This window comes from Podarcis raffonei, chromosome 9 (genome assembly GCF_027172205.1).
Source record: "Podarcis raffonei isolate rPodRaf1 chromosome 9, rPodRaf1.pri, whole genome shotgun sequence".
In the NCBI taxonomy this organism is placed as follows: Eukaryota; Metazoa; Chordata; class Lepidosauria; order Squamata; family Lacertidae; genus Podarcis; species Podarcis raffonei.
In genome coordinates, this window is record NC_070610.1 from 26,784,073 (window position 1) to 26,810,942 (window position 26,870).

Sequence of the window (26,870 nt, forward strand, 5' to 3'; positions counted from 1 at the left end):
TACATGGAGGTTCTTCTGAGAAAGTGGCTGCTAGACCAAGATGCATGATTGGTGCCAGTTTGAATGGGGGGTCCATGCACATGACGATACGATCTCAGATGGCCTAGAGTTCTCCTCCTGGTGGGGACAGCTTTACAAAGACATCTCCTTACAGGCATGCCTCCTTTCACATTGATGCCAATCAAATGCCAGCTGTGGATATGGCCAATACGTGTACAGATATCTAGGATGTGGGGCTAAGCAGACAGCCTCTTCACACTGTTAAGATATCATGGTTAAAAGCCATAGACTGAGTCAAGCGCAAAGCTCCTGAAAGACAGCGGCAGCTTTTGCCAGCGTAGCATTGCCAACACTTCTGCGGCACAAATTGTGGTGTGTGTGCTCATTTATTTATTTACGCTGTCTCCCACTGTTTCACCAATGGCGCTCAAGGTGGTCAACAACAATAATGTAAATACAATGCTGGGCTCGTGCAGCAATTTGCGTTACTCCTGCTGTGTGCAGTTGCTCTTGGGATCAAGCTATTAAGATTCTGCTTCATAAACAGCTGTTTGTGCTCACAGTCAACGCTACATCAAATAGCCAAGTGCACGTTTATGGGAGTCCACTGGCAAAAGACAGGTGGCTTGGTAAAGACTGGGCAGGTGTCTTTTGCTGCCAAAAGCTGCAGCTGGTCACCAGGTACACCTAATAAGAAACAGGTGCAGCTGCAGCTGTTTTCAAATCACGTAAGGATCTGAGGTTACCAAAGGTGCCATGCAAGCTGGTTCTTATACCTCCAAGTTAATGGTTTTAAAACTGCAATGCAAACCATGTTTTACCTAGATGGCTCCATGCAAGTATATCAACAAACTGACAGAACAGAGCAGAGGGATTTGTGACAAGGTCAACGCAGAACTGCAACTGGGACCCAAGGAACCAGTTGGGCTGGGCTCCTTAATTAGCCATTGGGGAAACCCTGAATTAGGTGTGCTGGGTTAGGCCACATAACCATCAACGTCTCTGTTGCACAGGCAAATGTAGACCCAACAAACCCATTTACATTAACCAAGAACAGATATAAACAGCTTTGGTTTCTCCTTCACTAGAAAAGTGCTGGACACAGCCCTCAATCTCGTGCATTATTTCACCGCTGTACGCTCTACAACGTTCATTTCAACCGCAAAGGCACGCTGTACTGATTAGGAGATAAGTTAGCCTCAAAAACACTCGCTCCCCCATGACAGACACGATACGGAAAAACCCATCAACTTGCTTACAAAAAATAAAATACAGAAGTTTCAAAAGTTGTTCGCATAGGCAGTTTTGCAGGCATTCAGGAGTGAGAACTGTATATGGTTGCTGGAGTCTCCTCTTAGTGGCAAATTCTAATATTGCACCTGTGCAGGATGTAGCTCAGACTCCTTGTGAAATGGTATTAAAAGGTGGGGTTAAAAAGGTATTTTAAGAGCAACAAAACCAACATGTTGGAAGTCCATAGCTGCAGCCAACATAGAGCAAGTTGAGAACATTTAAGCAGTTATTCCTGTGCAACCAGCACGGTCAACCACTCTATTATGCCTCTACAATTATATCCAGGGAATACTGTGACTTCTGTATGGTGTTCCTAACCCAGATCCTTACTAATCCTAGACAAGCTTTCTATCTGTCACTACTCTATACGGAAACGCCCTCTTCTCAGCACTCCTTTTTGTTGTTGTTGACTAATGTCCTGCTCCAAAACACATTTCAATGTTCCGTATTTCCAGTAAATAACATTCCTAAAAGATCACAATAGAAGGTCTGCAAAGTGAATGAAGGGTTGTTTCTTTACATGTGAGATAGGCACTTCACACAGTTTGTATAACAGAATAATACACCATGCATGTGGCAATCCATGGACCTTTGCTCTGTGGATGTCCAGAGCCATCCGGACATCTAAGTTGATTTCATTCACAGATTTCAGCTGCACTGAGTTTCGGGTAGGAATTAGTGGCAAGGTTTAACAACACATTTCTGCTTAGGTTTCACTGCTGTACAAATACAATTAAGGCTCTTTGAGTGGCTTCTGACATGCACCTACCAGCAACAGGTACGTCCACCGGTAGCAGGCTGAAAAACGCATGTTCACTATATATTATGTCCTTTCTATGTACCAAATGGCTCTCACTGACAGGTGCCAGCAGAGGGTGGGAATCACCTGACAAAATCACCTTATGAGGATGGGGGAAAGGAATGATCCGGCAAACAACGTGGCAGCAGTTGCCACTTTAAGACTCAGTATGTTGGCTCCCCAAAGAAACCGGTCATTTTATATGCCATATGCAGGTTCCGCTCTCAGCACGTGTTGTCTGACACTAAAAAAAAAACAGCAGTGGCAATGCCAAGACAAATCTTGTGTGTGATAGTGGATACGTATGACCTGCCGAGACATGGCTTGGGAGTTGGGATGAGCAAGATTCTTCAGCAATGGCTACATAACCAAGTGGTACGTGGAATCAACACAAACTATTGCAAGTACTCGTGGGTAGGTCCGCTCTACTAACCTAACATGACAAAAATTATTTCTCAATATCAAAATATTTGTAGAAATTACAACTTGCTTTTTATGCAATAAAAAAAAAAACCACCCTGCATTTTCAAACATTTTTCTATAAAGGGTAGTTATGCTCCGAGTAGACCCACTGAAATCAATGGGACAAACTGGCATGATTCCAAGTCCTATGGTCTTGCTTCTGCTCTAAGGTGCACAGGATGTGACTGCGTTGTCCCCTTGATTTTGCCACATAACTTGATTTTCCCTCTAGGACCGGAGTGCCCCTCGCAGAATACCCCTGTTTCTCCAGAGACTTTAGGACAGGATTCACTGATGCGATACACTGGGGCGGTCATTTGAATCCTACTAAAACACGCTATTTGGAAAAGCTCCTTCGCAATCAATGAAACGTTGTGTTTTGTTTTGTTACCATCCCCACCCCTCAAAATATCATAACTTTAAAGTTGCGCATTTAAGTATCGCGGCTTGCAAAATAAACCTGCAGCGCCTTTCCTGACGCTTAACGCGCCTGCGGATCCGAGCGCTGGAGCCTAAGGGAAGGCGCATCCCGTGATTGGCATGACTGCAAACACTGACCCACTGGCCGCCTATAACATAAACCGGGTTCGAGATCCCTTCCCAATGGGAAGCGGGTGAAGCTGACCTCGAGCTCCAACTGCCCTTCCTGTGGGGAAAAAGAAGCCGAGCTGTTTCGCCCAAACTCGTGAAGCCACCCAAGCTGGTTGCCAAACAATCCCTTCTGCCCCCCACGCCCCCAATTTCCCCACTCTCCGCCTGACCCTCAGGCGTGCGCATATTCTGTGCTCCTCGATCCCCAGATCCCCGGCACGGATCTCGAGGGAGAGGCGCGAACCTAAGGACGCGCCTCCCACCCGGACACCGTTTGTGCCTCTCCGCGCGCGCCCCTCGTTCGGCTGCCGTGCGCAACCGTCCTCAGCGCGCCAGGTGCCGCCGGTGGTTTCCCGGAACGCCGCCGTTAAGAAGGGATCCGACCCGCTCGCTTCCCACCTGTTGATTCGCCCAGAAGAAGAGCCAGCAAAGCGACCGCCCAGAAAGCTGGGGAGCCTTCCATGGTGCCGCTGACCGGCGTCCGATCCTCCAAGCGCAGAGGCTCTCCAGGCTGACCTTTCGGAAGAAGGGTCCCCTGCGCGCGTAAAGACACACAGAGAGAGACGCGAGCAAAGCCAGCTCCGCGCGGGGAGCCCGACTCGCACTGCCTCCTGCGGCCACGCCTCTGTCTCTCTCTCTCTCCAGCAGCCCACTGGCTCCGACAGACAATATTCCCGCGACAAACTCCAGGGGCTGGCGCGGGGTAGGGAGGGGGGGACTTGCAATGTTGAGGGCTGAAGGGAGCCTATCAGACCTAGCAAATTACCGTATCTCTCCGGTTTTTTTCTGGAAGCGTTCTAACGTACACAGAGGAATCATTTCCCTTTTCAGTTGGAAAAATAAGTAACCACTCTCTCCCCTTCCAAGTCTCCCAGACACTCCAAGGGAGAGGTGTTAATTAAGAAGGTAGTACTGTAGTTGTTTTATGGAAAGGGGAAGAGACAGTGCAGAAGTAGCTCTCCAACAATGAAAGCCACCATGACTTCCCTTCAAAACTACAAAGAAAACATTTATAACAGTTGCTGTTATGGAGTCAGCTGCTCTTTATGAGATATGTTGTGCCAAACCTGAGCCCTCTTCTGTTGTTTAGCACCCAGGTGTGCAGAACACATGAAGTTGTGCAACTCCAGAGGGGAAAAGGTCTTGCTTTGCCCCAAGTTAAGCATGTTTATGTTGCATTGATTGCAATGGAAGGGCTGAAATCAGTGGACATTAAAAGGGCTTGAGTCAGGCTAAATCATGTGCATTATGAACCATTGCTGTTATAATATTTTTACTGACAAATAGCCAATTCACACATGCACCAAATAGGCATATCAGGGCAAAATGAGGGAATGGATGCAGAGTTTGTATGTGATATGATATGAAGACGTTTGTGTGTTTGCATGTGTGACAGTTTCGAAGTGAGGTCTAGCTTGTTCCACCTTAGGAAATTAATGTGAGTAATGTTGTGGATCCGGCTCATGGTTAACTCTTCTCACACCACTGCACCACATTCCAGTTCTGCTTAGATTCAGACCCAATTTATGCTCTTTGGCTTGTTCTTGTTCTTACTATTGCTCCAATCACTTCCAAAGAAGCAGCAAACAAGAAAAGCAGGGGTGGGGAACGTGTGTCCTTCCAGGTAGAGAAGTAGAGGCCTTCCATAGCTTAAGAAAACAGCTCCTTTCAACAAACTGTAGTTACGATTAACCATAATTTGAAAGTTAGGATGTAACACTAAACTGTGATTAAGCTAAAATGGAAGCAGAAACTTACGGTACGCAGGCTGAGACCCTACCTGCCTGCGGACTGTCTTGCCAGAGTAGTGCATGCTCTAGTTATCTCCCGCTTGAACTACTGCAATGCGCTCTATGTGGGGCTACCTTTGAAGGTGACCCGGAAACTGCAATTAATCCAGAATACGGCAGCTAGACTGGTGACTGGGAGCAGCCGCTGGGACCACATAACACCGGTCCTGAGAGATCTGCATTGGCTCCCAGTACGTTTCCGAGCACAATTAAAAGTGTTGGTGCTGACCTTTAAAGCCCTAAACGGCCTCGGTCCAGTATACCTGAAGGAGCGTCTCCACCCCCATCGTTCAGCCAAGACACTGAGATCCAGCGCCGAGGGCCTTCTGGCTTTATTAGAGCAGGCATTTGTCCAGAGATATCGGTGGCCCTGATAAATAATTCCATGGGGCCTAAAATATGGGGAGGCAGGAATTAACGTACACACCATGGCTCTCAGTTTTATGAATTGGGAGGAGTAGATGGGTCTCGAAAGGCTGTATCAACAATGAGAGAGCAAAGATGTATACAAAAGTCCTATCTTCATTCATAGTATAATATTCTGAAGGTAGCACATTGCTTACTGATGGAAGAATTCAAAACAACTTGCCAGAAAAAATCCATACAAAGATTGAGAGAAAGACATATTGCTGTTCATAACAATGCAGCCACTATCAGGATAAAAGAGAATTTCTCTTCCTCCCTCTTCAAGGCCATCAGATACTTGAAAGAAATTGCCAGTGGTGAGATGTTAGTTTTGTTGCTGTCCCAAACTGCAAATCTTTTTCAAAGGTTAACAGCCTTATCCCACATAGTCTGGCAGCATCAGATGAAAGATTTGCCGTGTATGTAGAAACTGTCTGTCTCGCCATTTCTTTGCTCGTTTTCATTTTTTGACAGGGACTCTCTTTTGTCTGGTGGATCCATCCTTCTTTGCAAAGTAAAATATTGATATATTTACATCAGATAGAGTACTTCAAAACTCATTTCACATTAGGGTCAATCTCATCATACTTTTTTTTTTAAGAGGAGGAGAAGAAGAGGGGGATTAAAAAATTACAAAAAAACAAAATAAATGTCATGACTAGCCCACATTTTGTGGTTATTTGTCCTAGGTTCTACAGAATGGATATGACTTAATCTGTTCAGAAATAAGGAAATCATTCAAAGTTCCTCCATGAGTCCAGTTGCCTGTGGTACACACATCACGATCACACAAATATCTCCTCACAGATCTATTCATTTGGTAAGATTTTAACAAACGCATTTCACTTAATTCTATTTTGCAAATTCAAGTCAGATGCAAAACAAGAAACAACACACACAAATCACCATGCAAAACCTGGTGTTTTGGTGATTTTGGTTCTTTAGAGCAGGCCAGCACCACTTATGACCAACCAACAAAAAAATGTAGAGTGGGGGGGAATCAACAAACCTCCTTTTCTTGCCTGGTTGGGAATGCAAAGGAAAAGGGTGGGGTTGTCCATCCCTTATAGGTCAATATATGGCTGGTGGCCCACCTGTGAGTTGTAACATGCCTGGTTTAAAGGACTGCAGATTTTTATTTTATTTTATGGAAGGCACGCATGACTAATCAGATTTCCAGGCCTTAAGGAATTCATTGATGCGGAAAGCGCAACTGGAAACAGACACACTTATATTGCACACCCTCCACGTGCTCCCGTTTTCCAGGAATAGTCGAGGAATTATGGAAGCTGTCCTGTCTTCTGACTTGATTCCCGGAATATCCCTATTTCCTCCACCAGCACCACCACCACCGAGCTTGGGGAAGAGGATGAGTCAGTGCTTGTTCTGAGTGGCGGCAACAGCAGCAGCAGCGGCAGTGGCAGCTGCACTGAAGCATCCTGTTGCCTCTTGGTTGCCTCTCCACCGCTGCCAGCCCCCTCCCTTGGGCAGCTTGTGGGTCTGAGGGACAGGCAGAGCACAGGCCTGCCCTGGGCACGAAGAAAGGGGGAGAGGACCAGAGGTGTTGCTGTTTTTAATGCTTTGCATGCCCACATCTAACCTTGCCCCTTTCTAAAATGTATTTATTGGTGTGTGCTTTTCTTTTTGTAAATCTACCAAATAATAAAATCGAGATTAAGGGGTGTTTTCAGGACAGTGGAGGGTGGGTGTGTATGTGTGTCCCGTTGGTTTGTGGTAGTGGCAATGCTCTGGGTAGGGGGCCAAAAATGGTGTGTGTGTGTGTGTGTGTGTGTGTGTGTGTGTGTGTCAAGGAGGGTCAGTTGTGGGGTATGAGAAATGTCCCTATTTTCACTGGAGGAATGTTGGAGGGTATGATATCGGGTTGTAAGATCTCTTTCCTTAAGTTTTTTTCCATTGTGTACAGGGAAAACATCAAAATAAAGTACTATAACCAGAAAGGTGAGTGGTGGGGAGGGCACCGAAACTTGCTTGGGTGTGCAGCTCAGGCCTGTGAGAGCTGGGTGTGAGACTCATTCTTTCTTAGAGTCCCTCCTGAGGGGATTCTTCTGCAGAGGTCTAAAATGAGGTACAACTCACAATATGAGCCTAAAGGTAAATGTAAAGGGACCCCTGACCGTTAAGTCCAGTTGCAGACGACTCTGGGGTTGCAGCGCTCATCTCACTTTATTGGCCGAGGGAGCTGGTGTACAGCTTCCGGGTCATGTGGCCAGCATGCCTAAGCCGCTTCTGGCGAACCAGAGCAGTGCATGGAAACGCCATTTACCTTCCCACCAGAGCGGTACCTATTTATCTACTTGCACTTTGACGTGCTTTCGAACTGCTAGGTGGGCAGGAGCTGAGACCGAGCAACGGGAGCTCACCCCGTCATGGGGATTCAAACCGCCGACCTTCTCATCGGCAAGCCCTAGGCTTTGTGGTTTATGTAGGATTCTGCTACTCTTACTTATTTAAAATATTTCTACCCCACCATTTTTGCATCTCTGAGATACCCAAGGCTGCTAACAGTCGCTGTTGCTCTTGTCCTTCAAAATACAGTATACCACTAAAAGGTAAAGGGACCCCTGACCATTAGGTCCAGTCGTGGCTGACTCTGGAGTTGCGGCGCTCATCTCGCTTTACTGGCCAAGGGAGCTGGCGTACAGCTTCCGGGTCATGTGGCCAGCATGACGAAGCCGCTTCTGGTGAATCAGAGGAAAACACAGTTTCATTGGTCAGATCAGATAAGTAGAATAATGATTGGTTTACAACCGTAACAAAATTGGTCTGGGATTATGGATGTCTAGTTTTCAAAAGTCACTGACTCTGGGTAAATTTTGCATTCTATAATTTGTACTCTATACAGTAATCTAATGAAAAAGTCTGGGGTAATGATCACATCCATTTTGTATGGAGATGCAACTGTTCCACGACAAGACTCTGGTGTGCTAGAAGGAGCCAGAATGTTACAGGATGCCTTCGTAATCAAAGAGTCGCTTATTGCATATATCAAAATGGCTCACTTATTTTAACGTTGTTTGGTTTTGCTAATTAGCTATAATGATTTGCAGTTCAAGCTAATGATTTCAGGGTTCAGAGTAGATAACTATTTTTGCAGCGTGACATCCATGTTGCATGGCATTTTAAACTATCTTGAGCAGCAGCTTAAAAGCACTTCTTTTCAATAAGTGTGTCTCTAATTCCTGTGTCCAATCAAACCAGGCAGCAGTGGATTTTTCTCTCCTTTAAAAATAAAACAACATTTTGTGTGATTATGTAACCGAATACATTGTAGAATGGTAAGATGCCATTCTGAAAAATCAGTTACTGCAAAGTTATGCCTGAGACTAGAAGCGCGCAACTCTCAGGAAATTCAGAAGTATTCTTCCTTCAGCAACTGCTAAATCTATTTTCATATTTTATGTGCTTGTAAATATCAGGTGTGCAGCAGCAATGGATCAGCAGTGGGAACCATTACTTTTTTAATTTCCTGACTGTGGAGTTATTAAATGTTCAGCTTGTGTATTTCATATATACTATATTCCCCAATGGAATTTTAAAACAGCATACAAGAAGACATATCAACAATCTTTAGATTTTATGAGGACTCATTCTACGAGTTTGTTGATGGGCTGAGGTGACTAAGTTACCCTACTCAGTGTTAAGGAGGAAGAAGTGAGACATCTTTTTCGAGGCAAGGAGGACAAACATCCCATGATACACTCACCTTCCCTCAAATCCACCTATTCTCTTCCCACTGACAAATATTAGCTTTCAAGCCATTATTATTATTATTATTATTATTATTATTATTATTATTATTACACTTATATCCTGCCCTTCTTCCCAAAGGAGGGTGGGGCAGCAAACATATAAATAAAAATATCATTAAACACATTCTAAAACAGTTTAAAACCGTCACATTCTCTCATCCAATGATTTCACAGTCACCGGGAATTGTGGGTGGTATTCTTACTCAAATTTAGACTCATTGAAAGTCATAAACAAGACTAAGTTAGGTTCACTAAATTCAATGGGTCTACTTTGAGCAAAAGTGTGGTTTTTTTTAAAATAGCCGATAAATGCCTGGATAAAGAGGAATATTATTAAATTCCTCCCAGAAGTCAATAATAAGGGGGACAACTCCACCTCATCAGAGAGGGCGTTCCACCAATGGAGAACTGCCGCTGAGAAGGCCTTGTCACAGGTCAACACCAACTGGGGAGTCCGCAGTGGCAGAACCACCAACAAGACCTCACCTGAAGATCATTAGCTTTAGCTCAGTTGGAAGAGCACGAGACTCTTAAACTCAGGGTCATGGGTTTGAGCCCCACGTTGGGCAAGAGATTCCTTCATTGTAGGGGGTTGGGTCCCAAGTAATTTTGGACTTTTTATACTATGGCTAACACACTGAATAGGACCAAGTACAGTGGTACCTCGGGTTACAGACGCTTCAGGTTACAGACTCCGCTAACCCAGAAATATTACCTCAGGTTAAGAACTTTGCTTCAGGATGAGAACAGAAATTGGGCGGCGGCGGCAGTGGGAGGCCCCATTAGCTAAAGTGGTACCTCAGGTTTAGAACAGACCTCCAGAACGAACGTAACACTGTACCTCACCAGCAGGCAGTGTGGTGCTTAAAGGAGTGGTCACAAATGGTCCCATAGGGCTAGCAAGGACATTCTGCACTAGCTGCAGCTTCTGGACCATCTTCGAAGACGGCCTCAGAGACAGCACATCACAGGAGTCCAAATGGACAACTGAGGACAAGCTATCCTCGTCCAGAAACAGTAATAGCTGGTGAATCTGCCTAAGCTGGGCAGAAGTGTCCCTAGTCATAGAAATCAATTGAGACTCTAGTGACAAACTGGAATTGAGGAATACACCCAGGTTTTGAACCTGTTCCTTCACGGGGAGTGCAACTCTCCCCAACCCCCACCAGAACAGGCCATACAGCTAATCCCAGTCACCCATCCACAACACTTCCATCTTATCAGGATTCAGCTTCAGTGTATTGTCACTGCTTCCAGATACCAATTTGGTGCCTTCAGAGCCTCTTCTGATTATGATGAAATGTACAGACAGAGCTGCATGGACCTCCAAATCCCCAGATTTGTGGCACCCGATAGCCCCGAAGCTATGAAGCTGGGCAACAACGAATGAATGAATGAATTTTATTATTACGGTCACAAACCAGTTCCGGCTCACTTACAATATCAGGAAAATCGTAAAACACAACAGGAATACATTGAAATGCAATTGGGTATAACAGAGACAATACAGATATAGCAGTTAAAAATATATATAAAATATTGATCATTAAAATATAACCTAAAATTGTCATTTAAAGCCTTAATCATTTTGGTAGTACAGCTTGTTCCCTAAGTTTTATGGCGGTCGCACAGAATTTGGCCACCCTTAGCGTGATCTCTGGATCCTTGTCCTCTACCAGGAGTTTTAGACACTGAAGTTCGGAGCCATTTGGAGATTTTTGTATAACAGGAGGGATAAATACCGAGCGTATATCCCCATAGAAGCGGCAGCGTGACAAGACATGAGAGACAGTTTCTACCTCCATCAAGCCACAGGGGCAGACTCGTTCCACGTATGGTTTACCCTCGAATCTGCCCTGCAATAAGGCAGATGGCAGCACATTGAGCTGGGCAACAATATCCTCATACTACTTCCTGGTAGTGACCCTGCAGAACCACTGTAGTACAATAGGTCCAAGTCCCATCCCTCTGAGTTGCTGCATAAGGACACCATAGTCAATAGTGTCAAAAGTTGCTGAGAGGTCACAGAGGACCAGCAAGGTCACACTCTCCCTGTCCCTTCCCCAATAAAGTAGGGGTAGTCCTTCCTTCCTTCCTTGTCAATGATGGTGCTAGAATAACAGCCACAATCACAATAAAAAGAGCAACTCAACTAAGAGTGAAGTTCTGAGTGAAACTCTGACACCAGAACAAGACCCTCCACTTTTCTTGGATTCTGAATAGTTTAAAATCATGCTAAGGTGTTTTAAACAATCCTAGCAACACCTAGAAAATCTTACAAAATCCATTCCAAAAGACTTTCAGGTACCATGCAAATTTGGATGCTAACATCATTGTCTCTTGCTATGTCAGAGTTTTAGGTAATGTTCCACAGCCATTATTGTGCCTTGTGATCCCTGGGAAGAGATAAGAAGACCCAGCAGCTGCTACTTGATACCATCAACCCTGAGGTGCTGTTGACAATTGTTGGGAATGGTAAACAAACCCTACTGTCCTTTCAGGTGTGGCCTTTTTCTTTAGTCTTTGAAAGGGCTCTGAAAGCACTCTGAGCTTTCACAAGACATCAACACTGGATATTTCCCTTTTTCTTCCATCTGAACGGTCTAAAGAAATTAGGTTCTTTAAGAAAGCCCAGTGCTTTTCCCCACCCTGCATAATTGAGCTCTGTTAATTTTGTTATTCCGTGCGCTGCTGTGGTTCGCAAGAAGCGATTTTGTCATGCTGGCCACCTGACCCAGAAGCTGTACGCCGGCTCCCTTGGCCAATAAAGCGAGATGAGTGCTGCAACCCCAGAGTCGGCCACGACTGGACATAATGGTCGGGGGTCCCTTTATCTTTACCTAATTATGTTATAATGGACATGTTCTTTTGTCTGATTTGAATTTTCTTTGGTAAATACCAAACTGAGCAGTCATGGGATAAAAAATACAAATGCTACATTGGATTTGCTATGGTCTTCTTCTGAGGCCCTATTTATTTACTTCATTAGTTGCATCCCACCTTGATGGTGAACTTCATGGCCACTTTGGACCCTGGTCTCCCAGGTCTCGTTGAACCATTTTGGTCTAGGGACAATAGCTGTGGCGGAGTAGTTAGCCACAATGATCTGCATCCCCAAACAATGAGATGGGCTGCAAGAACTACAACTAAATGATGGTGCCCTGACCTCACTGCTGCCCTACCCCAGCCCTGCCCCAACCAGGAAAACAGCAGTGTCACTGATGTCCACACACAAACACTGCTGCTCCAAATGGAGACACAAAAGCAAAAGGCTTGTTAGTCCCATAAACCCTCCCTTTAATGTGTGCCTGAACTCCTCACTCTGACTCCGAGATGCTAGCCAAGGGCTCTTTTAACTTTCTACCCACCAGGGCTTCATATTTCTCCTTGTCTGAGTTTGACACAGGCCAGTTTTTATCCATCAAAAGATAATAATATCATCGCCAGGGCAGCATTTCTTTGCGAGCAAAAGAAATATATGGCTGTATTTTTATATATATATTTAATTCTAAGTAAATACAGTGGTACCTTAGGTTAAGTACTTAATTCGTTCTGGAGGTCCGTTCTTAACCTGAAACTGTTCTTAACCTGAAGCACCACTTTAGCTAATGGGGCCTGCTGCCACGCCGCTAGAGCACAATTTCTATTCTCATCCTGAAGCAAAGTTCTTGACCCGAGGTACTATTTCTGGGTTAGCGGAGTCTGTAACCTGAAGCGTATGTAACCTGAGGTACCACTGTACTAGGCATTTGGGAGACAGAGGAGAATTATCACTCATTTGCTTATGATCACTGTGGTAGACATTTCTTTATTCACTGAGAAAATGCTATTTTCCTTTTTAAAAACTTTCAGTCTGCAGTGCCTTTCCTGCTTCGTGCTTCTGTAAGCCGTTACAATGAATAATGATTTCATAATCATCCCCGATCCAGTCCTTTTGAGGGTTCATGTGATTCTGACTACTGAGGAAATTAAAGACTAAGAAGTAGCTTGTCAACAGAGTTGGCTTCTCTTCCTTCACCACCAGCCTGAGGAAATCTAGATCTCTTGTGAAGATTTCAGTCATATTGTCACATAGAGAGTTCTTTAATACCAAAGAGTTTTGTTTTTTCTGATCTGTCGCCACAAGCCGGAATGTCTTTTCTTGTTGTGGGAGAAAATAGATTGTAAAAATTAGGCTTGGCGCCCATACTTACAACCCATAACTGACTGAGAGCTGATGTAGCATACCGGCTGAGAGAGAGAACTTTGAATCATGAAGTCCCCAGTTCAAATCCTGCCACTGCCGTGACATCACTAGGCAGCCTTAAGCAAGCCATCTCTCGGCCTCAGTTTCTTCTCACAACTCTTCAGCAAGTGAGATAATAGTAGTGTCTTGTCTTACAGCAGAGGTGGGGACTTGAATCAAGCTAGTGAGCCAGTTGCCAATCATCCAACGTCACTATGAAGCATCGCCATGAACCAGTCTGCAAAGGAGAACAGTTCCTTTGCCCATGTGGTTTGATTTCAGAATGTGCCAGCCAAGGAAGTACTTCATTTTTAGACTGATCCCAGCAAGCTTTACAGGTGCTACTAACAGACCCTCCAAGTGTCCCTATTTTCAGTGGACAGTCCCAGATTTACACAGGCCGTCCCGGTTTCTGATTTGATCCTGGAATGTCCTGCTTTTCATTAGGATGTCCCTATTTTCATCAGAGAAATGTTAGAAGGTATGGAGTTATTGGGGACGTGGGTGGCGCTGTGGGTTAAACCACAGAGCCTAGGACTTGCCGATCAGAAGGTCGTCGGTTTGAATCCCTGCGACGGGGTGAGCTCCCATTGCTTGGTCCATGCTCCTGCCCACCTAGCAGTTAGAAAGCAAGTCAAAGTGCAAGTAGATAAATAGGTACCGCTCTGGCGGGAAGGTAAACGGTGTTTCCGTGCGCTGCTCTGGTTCGCCAGAAGTGCCTTCGTCATGCTGGCCACATGACCCGGAAGCTGTACGCTGGCTCCCTCAGCCAGTAATGCAAGATGAGCGCCGCAATCCCAGAGTCGGCCACGAGTGGACCTAATGGTCAGGAGTCCCTTTATCTTTACCTTATGGAGTTATGCAACCCCTGAGCCATGGAGATAAGTAAACTTTTCCAACACAAATGTTGAGTTCAAAGCGGCTGCTAATACGGTGGTACCTCTGGTTACGTAAAGTGGTACCTCAGGTTAAGAACTTAATTTGTTCTGGAGGTCTGTTCTTAACCTGAAACTGTTCTTAACCTGAGATACCACTTTAGCTAATGGGGTCCCCCGCTGCCACGCAATTTCCGTTCTCATCCTGAAGCAAAGTTCTTAACCCGAGGTAATATTTCTGGGTTAGCGGAGTCCGTAACCTGAAGTGTATGTAACCTGAAGCGTATGTAACCCGAGGTACCACTGTAATCACATTAGCATGAAACAGCAACAAACATTTCAGTCACTATAATATCAAACACAACACCATATACAGCAAACAATTGTGGTTCCTTGCTAGATAACACATATCAAGTGTGCTGGGCACTCGAAAATGCTATACAAATGTTATTATTGGACATATAAGCTTAACATTCTAGGGATGAGTTATTTCCCTGAACTACCCCTCAAAAAATAAGTTCTTGGAAGGAAAGGCACACAGAGGAATGGCAACACATAGAAACACACAGCAAATTGCTGGAGGCCATTTTAAACTGATCGGCGTTAAGACAGCAAGGAAGTAAATATAAATGTCACCGAAACAATAACCCAAATTAAAAGAGCACGCATTGTGTTCTAAATCTTACAGAAAATGTGCTAAAGATTAAGTTGCATATAAATAAATAAGACAACACACATCTGAAATTGGAGATGTGTAAATCATGCCCCGGGGGGGGGGGAAATGGTATTAAGCAGGTTTAGGCATAAATTATCTAACTAGCGGATTCTTCTACTGATGCATTTTGGAAAGCCTAAAAGGGAGATCAATTTAAGGACCACATTTTTGTCAATTTTGTTTGTTTTTTAAAAATCTGGCCTGGGGGATGCTCAGATCCGTTAAGTGAATCGATACAGTAGGATCCAAGCTTGCTTCCAGAGGGATCAGCTATCAGTTACGATAAACAGATTTTGCAAAAAAACCCAATTTTACCCTGTTGTTTTTAACAAACATTTTGGCTGCAACTTTTCATTACTTCTACACCTTTAATAATTTCTCATTGTTGCCCATTAGAATCTTAGCCTTCATCTCAAAAACATCAACAAATATTGTAAAGAGCCGCTTTATGATGTCATTTATAAAAGAGATGCAGGATCTGCAACGGCCATTAAGTTGTTGCTCTAAGTTGCTTCAAGTTTAAAATAGCTTTTAACTAAACTTTCCAATAAATATCAGTGAGAGTGGTGAATCATCATACAGTTCAGACAATTTATACATTTTATAAATAACAGCAGACCTCTGGCCAGAGGAGACTTCATACCCTCCAACATTTCTCCGATGAAAATAGGGACATCCTATTCTATTAATTAATTTATCATCATCATCACTTATACCCCACCCATCTGACTGGCTTGCCCCAGCCACTCTGGGCAGCTTCCAACATATATAAAAGTATAATAATACATTAAACATTAAAAAGCTTCCCTATACAGGGCTGTCTTCAGATGTCTTCTAAAAGTTGTATGGATACTTATCTCCTTGGCTCACAGGTCGCATTACTCCATACTTCCCAACATTTCTCTGATGAAAACAGGGATATCCTAAGGAAAAGCAGGACATTCTGGGATCAAATCAGAAACTGGGACGGCTTCTGTAAATATGGGTCTGTCCATCAAAAATAGGGAAAATTGGGGGGGGGGGGAGGTCTGAGACTCTAATATATCTCATACTCTTTCCATTCATCATATTCTGTTCTCCCAGAGAGGACATACCTTACAGATGATCTTTATATCTTCCAGCTTTGAACCAGTAAAAGAGAAATGTAGTTCCCAAAGCCACTTAAGTGAGAACAAAATAAAAAAAATTCCTTCCAGTGGCACCTTAGAGACCACCTAAGTTTGTTATTGGTTTGAGCTTTCGTGTGCATGCACACTTCTTCAGATACACTGAAACAGAAGTCGCCAGACCCTTATATATGGTGAGGTTGATGGATTTCCATTTCATGCGGCTCAATGTGAGTGCGGTTAGCTTATGTTTCATGGGTCTTAAACTAGTTTGTTCTAGGCTCAGATAATACTCACAAAGCATCACATATCTCCAGTGCCACTACCTATGTAGTGTTTGCATGAGATTCTGATATACAGACCCCAAAGCTGGACTGTAATAACATTGAGTTGGGCGAGAACAATCACCACAACAAACTTGCTCTTTTGTAAATTTGTCGACGAGTTTATACAATGAAAAGTTTAGGCTCAATGCCTGTCCAACTCCACATCCTTCTCCAGACCTTGGAAGACATTCTCCATAATCTCACACTCAAGGGACTGATGATTACTCATGGGTGTGATGCACTCTGCACAAGAGCACAAATTATTACTTCACATTTTCAGGGCTGAGCCATGCATTGCAAATATGCTCTGGCTCAAACGAAACAATTGCCTTTTTTTGTGTGTGTGTCTGTTGCTTGAAATCCTTTGCTCTTTCGATTTAGATAGAAAAAAAAATGGTTTGGATAATGAAAAGTTAACTTGTTTTTTATCGGGATGAATACTGCATGCAACCAGAAGCAAATGTTCCTCACCTTTAAAAAAAAATAAAATTGTGTGTGTTGTTTAGTTTGGAGACAAAGGTGTAATCAATACACTCATTCAAAAACTTATGTTTTGTGGTGTGACTTAATTTCCGAATAAGAGGCATGGCTTACAAATCATATGTGGCACCTCTTACATGGAACCTCTTCTGCCGCCCACAGATGTGAAGAGAATAATTTGTGTTTTTTAGTGAGGAGACAAAGACACGCTATTACTACAAGATTTCAATTAATCCTTGTGCTGGCATGTCTCCAAAGTGCATACTGGGAACATGTTGTATATAATATAATGTTCTTGTGTCGTGATGTATTCTTCTCTGATATCACATGTGATTTGTTTACAATGGAAGGTAGACCTGGACCTGGAGCAACAGTTGGAGGCAGGAACTGCCAAAGTAGATCAGGTACTAATGTGCATTGCAAATGTGCCTTTTCCGTTTCCTCAGGAAAGTTAGCATAAATTTATGGCAACAAACAACTGAACGTGTGCAAAGATGGCAGTTTGACTGATAAGTCAAGCTAACCTTTGCCTACTGTTCAGGTACAGGAAATACAAATCAACTTGTAATTGATCTCGGTTTGACTTATGGAACAAACTTTTTGGACTGAAGTCACGGCTCAAGATACATTCAAGATTTGACTTAAGAGCCAACCAATTTTGAGTTTTGGTAGCACCAGTAGTCTAGTCCAGTATGCAACTAAATTAGGGGCTCATCCCCACTTCCACTTATCCTGTGCACAGGTCCAAGCAGTTTCCCACCTGTCCCACACTTTCTAGACATAGGTCTGAGTGCGTTTGCTCCTTTCCTTGGGAAAACCCACTATTTAGTGATAAATGGGAGCAAACGTCAATATGGAGGAAACCTGACTGATGTTGACTCTGATTCAGCAGTGAAGATTGAGTTTCCTTGGGGGAAAGCAGTGGGGCAAGTACAAGTCTGGGTGAGCCCTAGAATAAGTGACTGGAAATGAAAAGAGAATTTTTGAAAGGGATATCTGGAAAGAAACTACATGAAAGTCCCCTAGAGTTCAAGTGGACAGGTTACCAACCATTAATAACATTTCCCCTCATCAGGCACCATGTCTTGTAACCTGATGGAAATGATTCTTTTGCTTGCTGTTATACCTTCAAGCAGTTCCTGAGCAGTTGCAATACATAAATCCCCATATTTGTTTGGAATGTGGCTTCCTGACTAATATACCAGCAGAATAGACCAAGCATGAAGCATGACAAAAACAAGATTACTTAAAATGATCATAACTTTACGTTGTGCCCTCAACACTCCCTTCCAAAGAACACATTAGACAAGGAAACATAGCCCAATTTTCATTATCTTTGGATGCTCAGCAGTGGATCATATGACTGAATCTTAGGCATGCCTATTTCTTTCTTTTAAAGCAGCAGTTGCTTACTAGATACAGTCCATTCCAATCCAAATCTCCAAGTGGTTTCCAAACATCATCAATCACAACTTTTTTAAAAAGTTTGACATTGTTATTGAAAACTGAAATTTAGGAAAAGGTTACTAACGAAACTAGCCTAGTGCCTTGATGGCAACATGATTCTTTATTTTCTTAGGAAAATATTCTAGTAGATATAGACCCTAATTCAGAGTCAGATGTGACCTGTTGCCCTTAATGTGTCTGTGGTGTCTGATCTGTGATGGCCGTTTAATGCTTTGAACCCCAGCATCATAGGCTCAGGTTGTATATATGTGTAAATAAACCATATATCATAAAGACACCACAGTCTCCACTGTGTTTCATTTCCAAAGGAAACGCAAACCCTGACTAAGTGCCTGGAATCTCTCACTGCTCTGAGATTGCAGTGGCATGTAACATTATTTTCTGGAATTAGAATGTGGAACTTGCACTGAAAATTAAGCTTGCACAAGAAACCATATGTGATGGCTGATCCCTCCCAGAAGGGTTTTTTGTTTTCGCTTTACCACAAATTATTTTTCAGCAAGCCATAGTGATGTAAGATTTGTCAGCAATCTCCTGGATGATCTGTCTTGAACCTTGAGACCTACCCACTTTGCCAGCCTACAAAGTCATGTCAAGTTTGCTAACCATACAGATCACCCGTACTTCGTGAAACAAAGAACTCTCTCAGGGATTACGTCACTGGACAGAATGAATGTATAAATTGCAGGATCACCAGTCCCACCCTCCTCTAGTTCTCAATCTTATAATTGTAAATAATTCTTGAGTCCCAATTTTTTTTGTGTTTTTTTTTTAAAAATTAAGATAGTGGTGGGAGAAATCTAATGAATTTAAAGCCAACCTCATGTTATATTGGAGTCTCATTATTTTTCTGCCTTTAGGCTACTTTCTGCAATATTGAAGGACTGCAAAATGGAAATATAAGCATATGGGTGAAGAAAAATGTATTTCAGCAACGCATGTTATCCTGAGACCTGACAAATGATACGTGTCCTTAGGGCTCTATTTATATAATTGCAAACACTTGGGAATTATGGACATTTGCATATGAACTAAAAGTTCATCAAAGGCCTCCTAGGAACAGATGGTCAGGCTGGATCTCAGTGGCATAATCAACCCTGGTAAAATGTAGATATAACCTATGACAGAGAAAAGCATACGCTTGCCCTTTCTTTAAATGATCTCTTTGTTGGGTTGCAAATGCAACAATTCAAATTCACAAGGTAGGCTGCATCCTAGCGCTCAGATCCTCGTGTTGCATTCCCCAGAAACTTCAACTGAGGGGGGTCTTGCAGCTGAGAAAGATTTCTCCCTGTGATGCAGGAGTGTTTGTCGCCGGCTGCTAACCATGAATGACAAGCTTCAACAAAATGAATAACTGATATGGAATCTTGTGGCCCTCCAGCTGGTTTTTAACATATATCACCAGCTAAATATATCACAATGTCCGAAATAAGGATGGGCTGGTGTTAAGTTGTGGGTGAACATATCAGACGACACAGCGATTCTTCAAACAGCTCTTGTTTATTCACAGGCCAGAACAGAACTGAACTGAAGGGTTCAGCCAGCCTGCTTATATAGAGCTCCACTACAACGCAACAGTAACCATTTTCTGTAACTATCCAATCACTGAACGTCACTTTCGATCCTTTATTTGCATATGTGGACCTGAGTGAAAAGTATCTACAGTATCCCCCTGCTGGCCCAGGGTGAGAACTTCAGTACATAACAGCTGGTTTCATGGTTTTTCCTGCATCGTGATTTATGCCGGTGCCTGCTCTTGTGACTTGCTGCCCTCTGCAGGAGGCAAGGGAGAGTTGAGACGACAGAGTTAACAGAGGTGGCAGGAATCGAGAAGAACATTGGCTGGCTTTATGGCTTTTCCCACATTGTGATTTTTGCATAGTACACGCTTCACGCTATATTGCTAAGTCAAAACTTATGAAACCGATATCACAATATGGACCTCAAACCAGTTTTAGACAATATATCAATATATCACCCAGTCCTAATCTGGAGGGCCGTAGGTTCTTTATGATGACCATTTATAATGTGATATTGCACTAGGTTTAAAAAATAAGTAAAGCATTATGAAAGAGCAGTCACATGTTACAGGGACCAGCAATAGTGCCTCCCCTGTTCCTTGCTAGTAACACATTGCAAAAAATGTGTCTGATGTGAAATCATCTGTGAATGTTTCCCTACCCACAGTTCACTTCATTTGTTCTTGTTGTTTAGTCGTTTAGTCATGTCTGATAATGCCAAGGTTGCAGGTTCGATCCCTGTATGGGACATCTGCGTATTCCTGCATTGCAGGGGGTTGGACTAGATGATCCTCAGGGTCCCTTCCAATTCTATGATTCTATGACTTTTCGTGACCCCATGGACCAGAGCACGCCAGGCACTCCTGTCTTCCACTGCCTCCCGGAGATTGGTCAAATTCACTTCATTGGCTCTGTCTAAAAGGAAGCTTGATTCTCAGTGGTTTCCACAAACATGGGGCCAAGGGACAAGGGGCCAAGGCCTAGCTGATTATGCCTCACCTTAGCTATTTGCCCACCCTAAATCTGTGGTGTAGTGGTTAGGGTGATGGTCTAGGAACCTAGGAGACCAGGGCTCAGATCCCCACTGGGCTATGAAGCTCACTGAGGTGATCTTAGGTCAGTCATCTCTCAGCCTAAGCCACTTAGGGTTGTTGTGAAGAAAAATGTGCATACCACCTTCAGCTCTTTGGAGGAAAAGTGGGATATAAATGTAATCATCAATAAAATAATAATAAATACATTATTGGTTAGCAATATAAATTTTAAAACAGATGGTGAAATTGCTCCATCTCCAACTCTACAATTCCGTGGTTCTATGACGCCCCCTCCTCAGTAAAAGAAAAGAATGAAGTAAATAGTTCCACACATGATTTGAAACTGCCTCTGAATTTCTCTCACATTCTTTAGGTGCAGGTATGAAAACCTTTGCAAGCTGGATAGGAAGCTGAAGAAGGAGGTCTCATAGTCAAGGCAGATTTTTCATTCAAATTATACATGTAAGAAACTAATTTACTTATGTTTATATACCAGCGTCCTTCCATCATGGAACCCAAAGTGGCAAATGTGCAGTTTCCAGGAGGACTCCCATGCAGACACAGACCAGACTCAGACCTGCTTAGTTTCAGCAAGGTGGTGGTCTCACGTGCTTTCAAACCACGCCCTGAGATGATGGACCTGCGATGACATGAAATAAATTACTCTGGGCTCCAAAACATTTTTATTGGATTGGGTATCACTGCTATTAGAACTCAGTTGTGTAGTTGTCACAGCACCAATGAGAATCAGTTATGGTCTAATTTGTTGGGTTTCCAGTGGGTGGCGCTGTGGTTTAAACCACTGAGCCTAGGGCTTGGCGATCGGAAGGTCGGCAGTTCAAATCCCCACAACGGGGTGAGCTCCCGTTGCTCGGTCCCTGCTCCTGCCAACGTAGTAGTTTGAAAGCACATCAAAGTGCAAGTATATAAATAGGTACCACTCTGGCGGGAAGGTAAACAGCGTTTCCGTGTGTTGCTCTGGTTCACCAGAAGCGGCTTAGTCATGCTGGCCACATGACCCGGAAGCTGTACGCTGGCTCCCTTGGCCAATACAGCGAGATGAGCGCCGCAACCCCAGAGTTGTCCGCGACTGGTCCTAATAGGGGTCCCTTTACCTATCTGAGTCTGGCCTCCATTTTAGCTGCAGCCTCACTGGCTAACCCTGAGTGGGAAAGCCATTCACTCACAGCCTTTGTTCTCCAGCTGATAAAAGGAGAAAGCAGTGGCTATTTTGCATAATTATTCTAATAATATTGTGCATATTATAATAGTAGTAAACCGATCCTTGTTTTGCCCTTGAGATTTCAGTGTAGCATTTCCATACATAAATATTTCACGCTTATAATTAAGGTTACCTCAGATGCTTATCTGCTTAAAGTTAAAAGTAGTAAACACAAGGAGGCAGAAATATTTTCTGAGGAGGAAAAAATACACACCAAGTGTATGAAACTTTGTCTTGTTTTTTGAAGTGGTTCCTCACCATATTGGGAGAGAGACAGTGGGTATATGAACCTGCTCTTGGCTTAGCAGGACAGGGAAAATATTTTACACTATTCTGTAACCAAGATTTGAGCCCATACCGATGTCCTGAAAGCAACAAGGTTTATTCAGAGTGCACTAGGACAACACTTTCGTCCCATTTTGTAGAAATTCTCCCCGAATGGTCAAAATGGAAAAACACATTTTAACACTGGCAAAACAGCCGGCTTTCAAGTCAGGCCTTATTATGCATCTGTTGAACAATATTGCAAATTTCTTCCTCTCCAGATAATTTTATATCACACGTTGCGCTTTTGTTTTAAGACACAAGAGACACAACAATAGTACGGTTGGTAAGGCTGCCTTGAGATTATTTAGCATGAAAGAATATTTGCATAAGTCAGGTAGGGCTTAATGACAACAGGATCCTGCTGGATATTGGTAGCTGGCAATACCGGCTATGCAAATATACCCAGATCCTGTCAACAGATGAATAAAGGCCAGTAACGGGCAATCTTTGTTTAATCTGTTCTTTCTCACACAGTTTCTATTAAGATGTCAGCCTGTGGCATTCTGCTCCAAAATAAATAGGTCGTGTTTGTCTGTTGCATTTCAGCGATATGCACCAGCTACTTGAAGAGGGTATGTTAAAATTGCTATTCATTCTGAGCTTCGTTACTGAATAGGGTGAAAACCTTGTATTCCAAATGGGAAACTCAAAAGAATAGTTTGCACCCTCCCCAACTATGGGATACATTGATTCCTGAAGCATATGCTGGTAGGATGGACACTTAGCATATCACCGAAAAAAAGAGGACACAGATCTGCATAAAATGTGCTCATTTGTATGGATAGCTAAACAATTACCATACCAAATCATTATGGAACTAATTGTTGTTGTTGTTGTTTAGTCATTTAGTCGTGTCTTCATGACCCCATGGACCAGAGCACGCCAGGCACTCCTGTCTTCCACTGCCTCCTGCAGTTTGGTCAAACTCATGCTGGTAGCTTTGAGAACACTATCCAACCATCTCGTCCTCTGTCGTCCCCTTCTCCTTGTGCCCTCCATCTTTCCCAACATCAGGGTCTTTTCCAGGGAGTCTTCTCTTCTCATGAGGTGGCCAAAGTATTGGAGCCTCAGCTTCAGGATCTGTCCTTCTAGTGAGCACTCAGGGCTGATTTCCTTCAGAATGGATAGGTTTGATCTTCTTGCAGTCCATGGGACTCTCAAGAGTTTTCTCCAGCACCATAAGTCAAAAGCATCAATTCTTCAGCGATCAGCCTTCTTTATGGTCCAGCTCTCACTTCCATACATCACTACTGGGAAAACCATAGCTTTAACTATACGGACCTTTTTATGACAAGGTGATGTTTCTAATTGGTGATGGAACTAATTACTATACTTAAAACAAGAATACAATACATGGGGGGGGGGAAACGCTGTAATCAGGTGACCTGTGTGCCTAAGTCTGCTGTCCAAATCCTAACTGCTGATAGCAACTTCAAGACCTCTTAGGGGCAGCCCAAGGCACCTCAGCACCTGCTACCCCATGATGGGTGTACAAACTCCACAAGGAGTTTCTCCTGCAGGATGGGAGTGAGATCCTTTCCAGACCGCCCCCCCTCCAGACCACCAGTGAAGCTTTGCACTGGTTCCTCCCTCCAGGAGAAGCTGATGCTAAGCCCTGCCTGTCATCATCTCATGGTGAGCAACAACGAGTGAGCTCAGAGGAGTGGGAGGCCAGCCAACCAACAGGTGTACTTGCCTGTAGGCAGAGTCCGTATCCAAAGTCAGGTCCAACCGTAGGGTTAGGTGAACAGCAATTCACATGGCTAGGGGTCAGGGAATCTGGTGATCAAAAGTCAAGAGGAGCAAGAAGAAGCAAGGTCAGGCCAGGAACGACAAGCGTTGTTTCCAGCATCTGACTGCTGCTGAGAACTCTGTTTAAGAAGGCTTCTCATCAGCTCCTTCTCATCCGTGTCCTTGAAGACTGATCAGCTGCAGGTGGAGTCACTCCTCCTTCTCCACCTTCAGGTTGCTGTTCAGCAGGAAAAGCCCATGGCATCATCATGCCACTGGATGGTGGAACACCTCCCCTCTTGCCAACTCGGCAGGGAGGGAGGCATTTTGTGGAGTTTTGCCACCCATCCCTCTCTGCCCCGGAGGCTGGGGAGAGCAGTAGCAGAGCTGGGTGGAGGAACTGGTGTGCCACCCCTTGGGAGGTGCTTCCTGAGGTGACCACCTCACCCAACTTCATGGGTGTGCCAGCTCTGAGGCCTCTACTCTCCCTTCTTCTGGTTCTTTATCTTTCAAGTGGACTTGGACTGGTCTCCTTCAAAGAGAGGACTGTTGTCTTGTACAGTAAGCATTTGGCGATCGTATATGGAGGACATTGACTACCCTGGAAGCAGATTCTTACTAGTGTACTTCAACATTTCTCTGGTGAAAATAGGGACGTCCTGTTCCATAATGATAATTTTACTATTTATACCCCACCCATCTTACTGGGTTGCCCCAGCCACTCTGGGCAGCTTCCAGCATATATGAAAACATTTTAAAAACTGCCCTATGCAGGATTGCCTTCAGACAGCTTGGAGGATGGATAATTCCATACCCTCCAACATTTCTCCAATGAAAATAGGGACATCCTAAGGAAAAGAGGACATTCCGGGATCAAATCAGAAACCGGGACAGCTTTTCTCAATTAAGGAGGACCTTGGAAAATAGGGACATTTGGAGGGTATGCTAAATTTTAATCGATTAATTCACAAATCTAGCCCCATGGAGAAAATGAGCAGAGGAACAGGCTTAACACTCACAACTGAGAAGAACAAATGAGAAATGCAAAACACAAGAAGCATAAAGCAGGGGAGGCTGTGTTGTTGAAGAGTGTAGACTGGAAATACCTGCGGCTAAAGCAGGATTTGGTAGGCCTTTCCGTAAGAATAGTCAAGTAAATAGTATTCCAAATAGTATTAGTATAATTCTAAAAAAAAACAAAACTACTATTACCCTTTGTATACTGTGTTAGTTTTATGATGTTAGCCGCCTTGAGGCCAGCTCCGGCTGGGGAGGGCAGAGAACAAATAAAAATTTATTTTATTTGTTGTTGTTTTCCTTATTCCCTGAAATTAACGGATTCCCAAACTACTTTCTATTTTTCACTGGCTAGCTTGTTTAAACTGTAGGATGCTCCAACGGCATATATATTTTCAGACAGGGCCTTAGTCTCCTGGTTGTATATTTTGCTGTCACAGGTATTGTAGCAGCATACAAGCAAAACAACCAATTTTTCAGTTTGCTGTTAGTTATAATCAAAATATTTCTCAACTGCAACACAAGATAAGAGGCTGGCAGTTATTAATTACAGAGGCATATTAAAAATTACAGAACGGGCGGGTTTAGCTTAACTGCCTTGCTATACAGCACTTCACAATAAACATCGGCACAGCTGAGAGAACATTGTGTTTTCAATTAATGGCAGGACATGCTGCAGATAAGTGCTGCTTTCTAGGCTAGGGGTGCCCGCTGTTCTCCAGACACTGGTTTTGGAGGGTCATAGATACATTTGCCACACAACTGGCCTCTTAGTCTTTATGGACTGGGGAAGTGTGTAGAAAATCCATAGAGTAATATGTGGAAATGTGTACTATGTCTTGGATATTAAGATAAATACCTTTTTCAGGGATCATAGGCAGATGCAGGGATGAGAGTACTTCCTTTAGTTAATTGTTCTTAGGACCCAAGCCTATGTCTTGGCCTTACATCTTGACAGATTACTTTTCTTTTTGTGTCTATTGATTAAAATTCGGCAGTCGCCCATGGCTGGGATAAAATAGCCGGAAAACTTGATAATCTCCGATCCAGACAATATTGGTCTCTTCCAAGTGAAGAAGGTCAATTCATCAGTGAAATAAATAGGGAAAATAAGCTAAATGTGCACAATTTCTGGTCTTACACGATGTTGCCTCCTCCCCTCCATTTTTCTGGGTTGTAAGAAGTTTTCAGAGGCAGTCATGAAAGGGATCCATGTCCTTGTGAGGAGACCCCATTGGAAAGTGTATGTTCTATAATATATGGCTAATTACAAATATAAAGGTTAGCGGGAAGGAACTTGGAGAGGTAGTGCTGGCCTTTATTTTATAGACGTATTTTCAGCATGTACATGCTGCTCAGTTTTCTCCGGACCGCTTGTGAGCAATAGGAATACAATTTTAAAATACCATTTTTTAAAAAATAAATAAATCACAGAATAATACAAACAGCATTCAAATTCCAGCAGACAGATTCACCAGAAAATTTTCCATGCCAAAGAGCAAGCCGTTCCAATCTGTGGATTGCAATGTTCGCAGGTCTCCATGTGGCACTGGAAAGACTACCAAGGTGCCAGGAGAACCTCTCTGGGGATGGATTTCCATAATTTAGGGTGCCACCACCAAGAAGGCCCTTTGCCTAGAAGCTATGTGTCACATGTCACTTGGCGGTTATAGGAGACAGTGGGGCTATGTTGCTTTGTCATGGTGCTGCTG

At 43.6% G+C, this 26,870-nt stretch overlaps 1 protein-coding gene across 2 annotated transcripts in view; it reads right to left on the bottom strand.

Annotated features, from left to right (window-relative positions):
* KIT (KIT proto-oncogene, receptor tyrosine kinase) overlaps positions 1-3,794 on the bottom strand; it is a 74,873-nt gene extending 71,079 nt beyond the window's left edge. For both annotated transcript variants that reach the window (XM_053402340.1, XM_053402341.1), the window contains exon 1: positions 3,545-3,794. In XM_053402340.1, the coding sequence (XP_053258315.1) occupies positions 3,545-3,608 (64 nt within the window). In that variant the 5' untranslated portion in view covers positions 3,609-3,794. The remainder of the gene's footprint in view (positions 1-3,544) is intronic.
* Between the last annotated feature and the right edge of the window lie 23,076 nt (positions 3,795-26,870).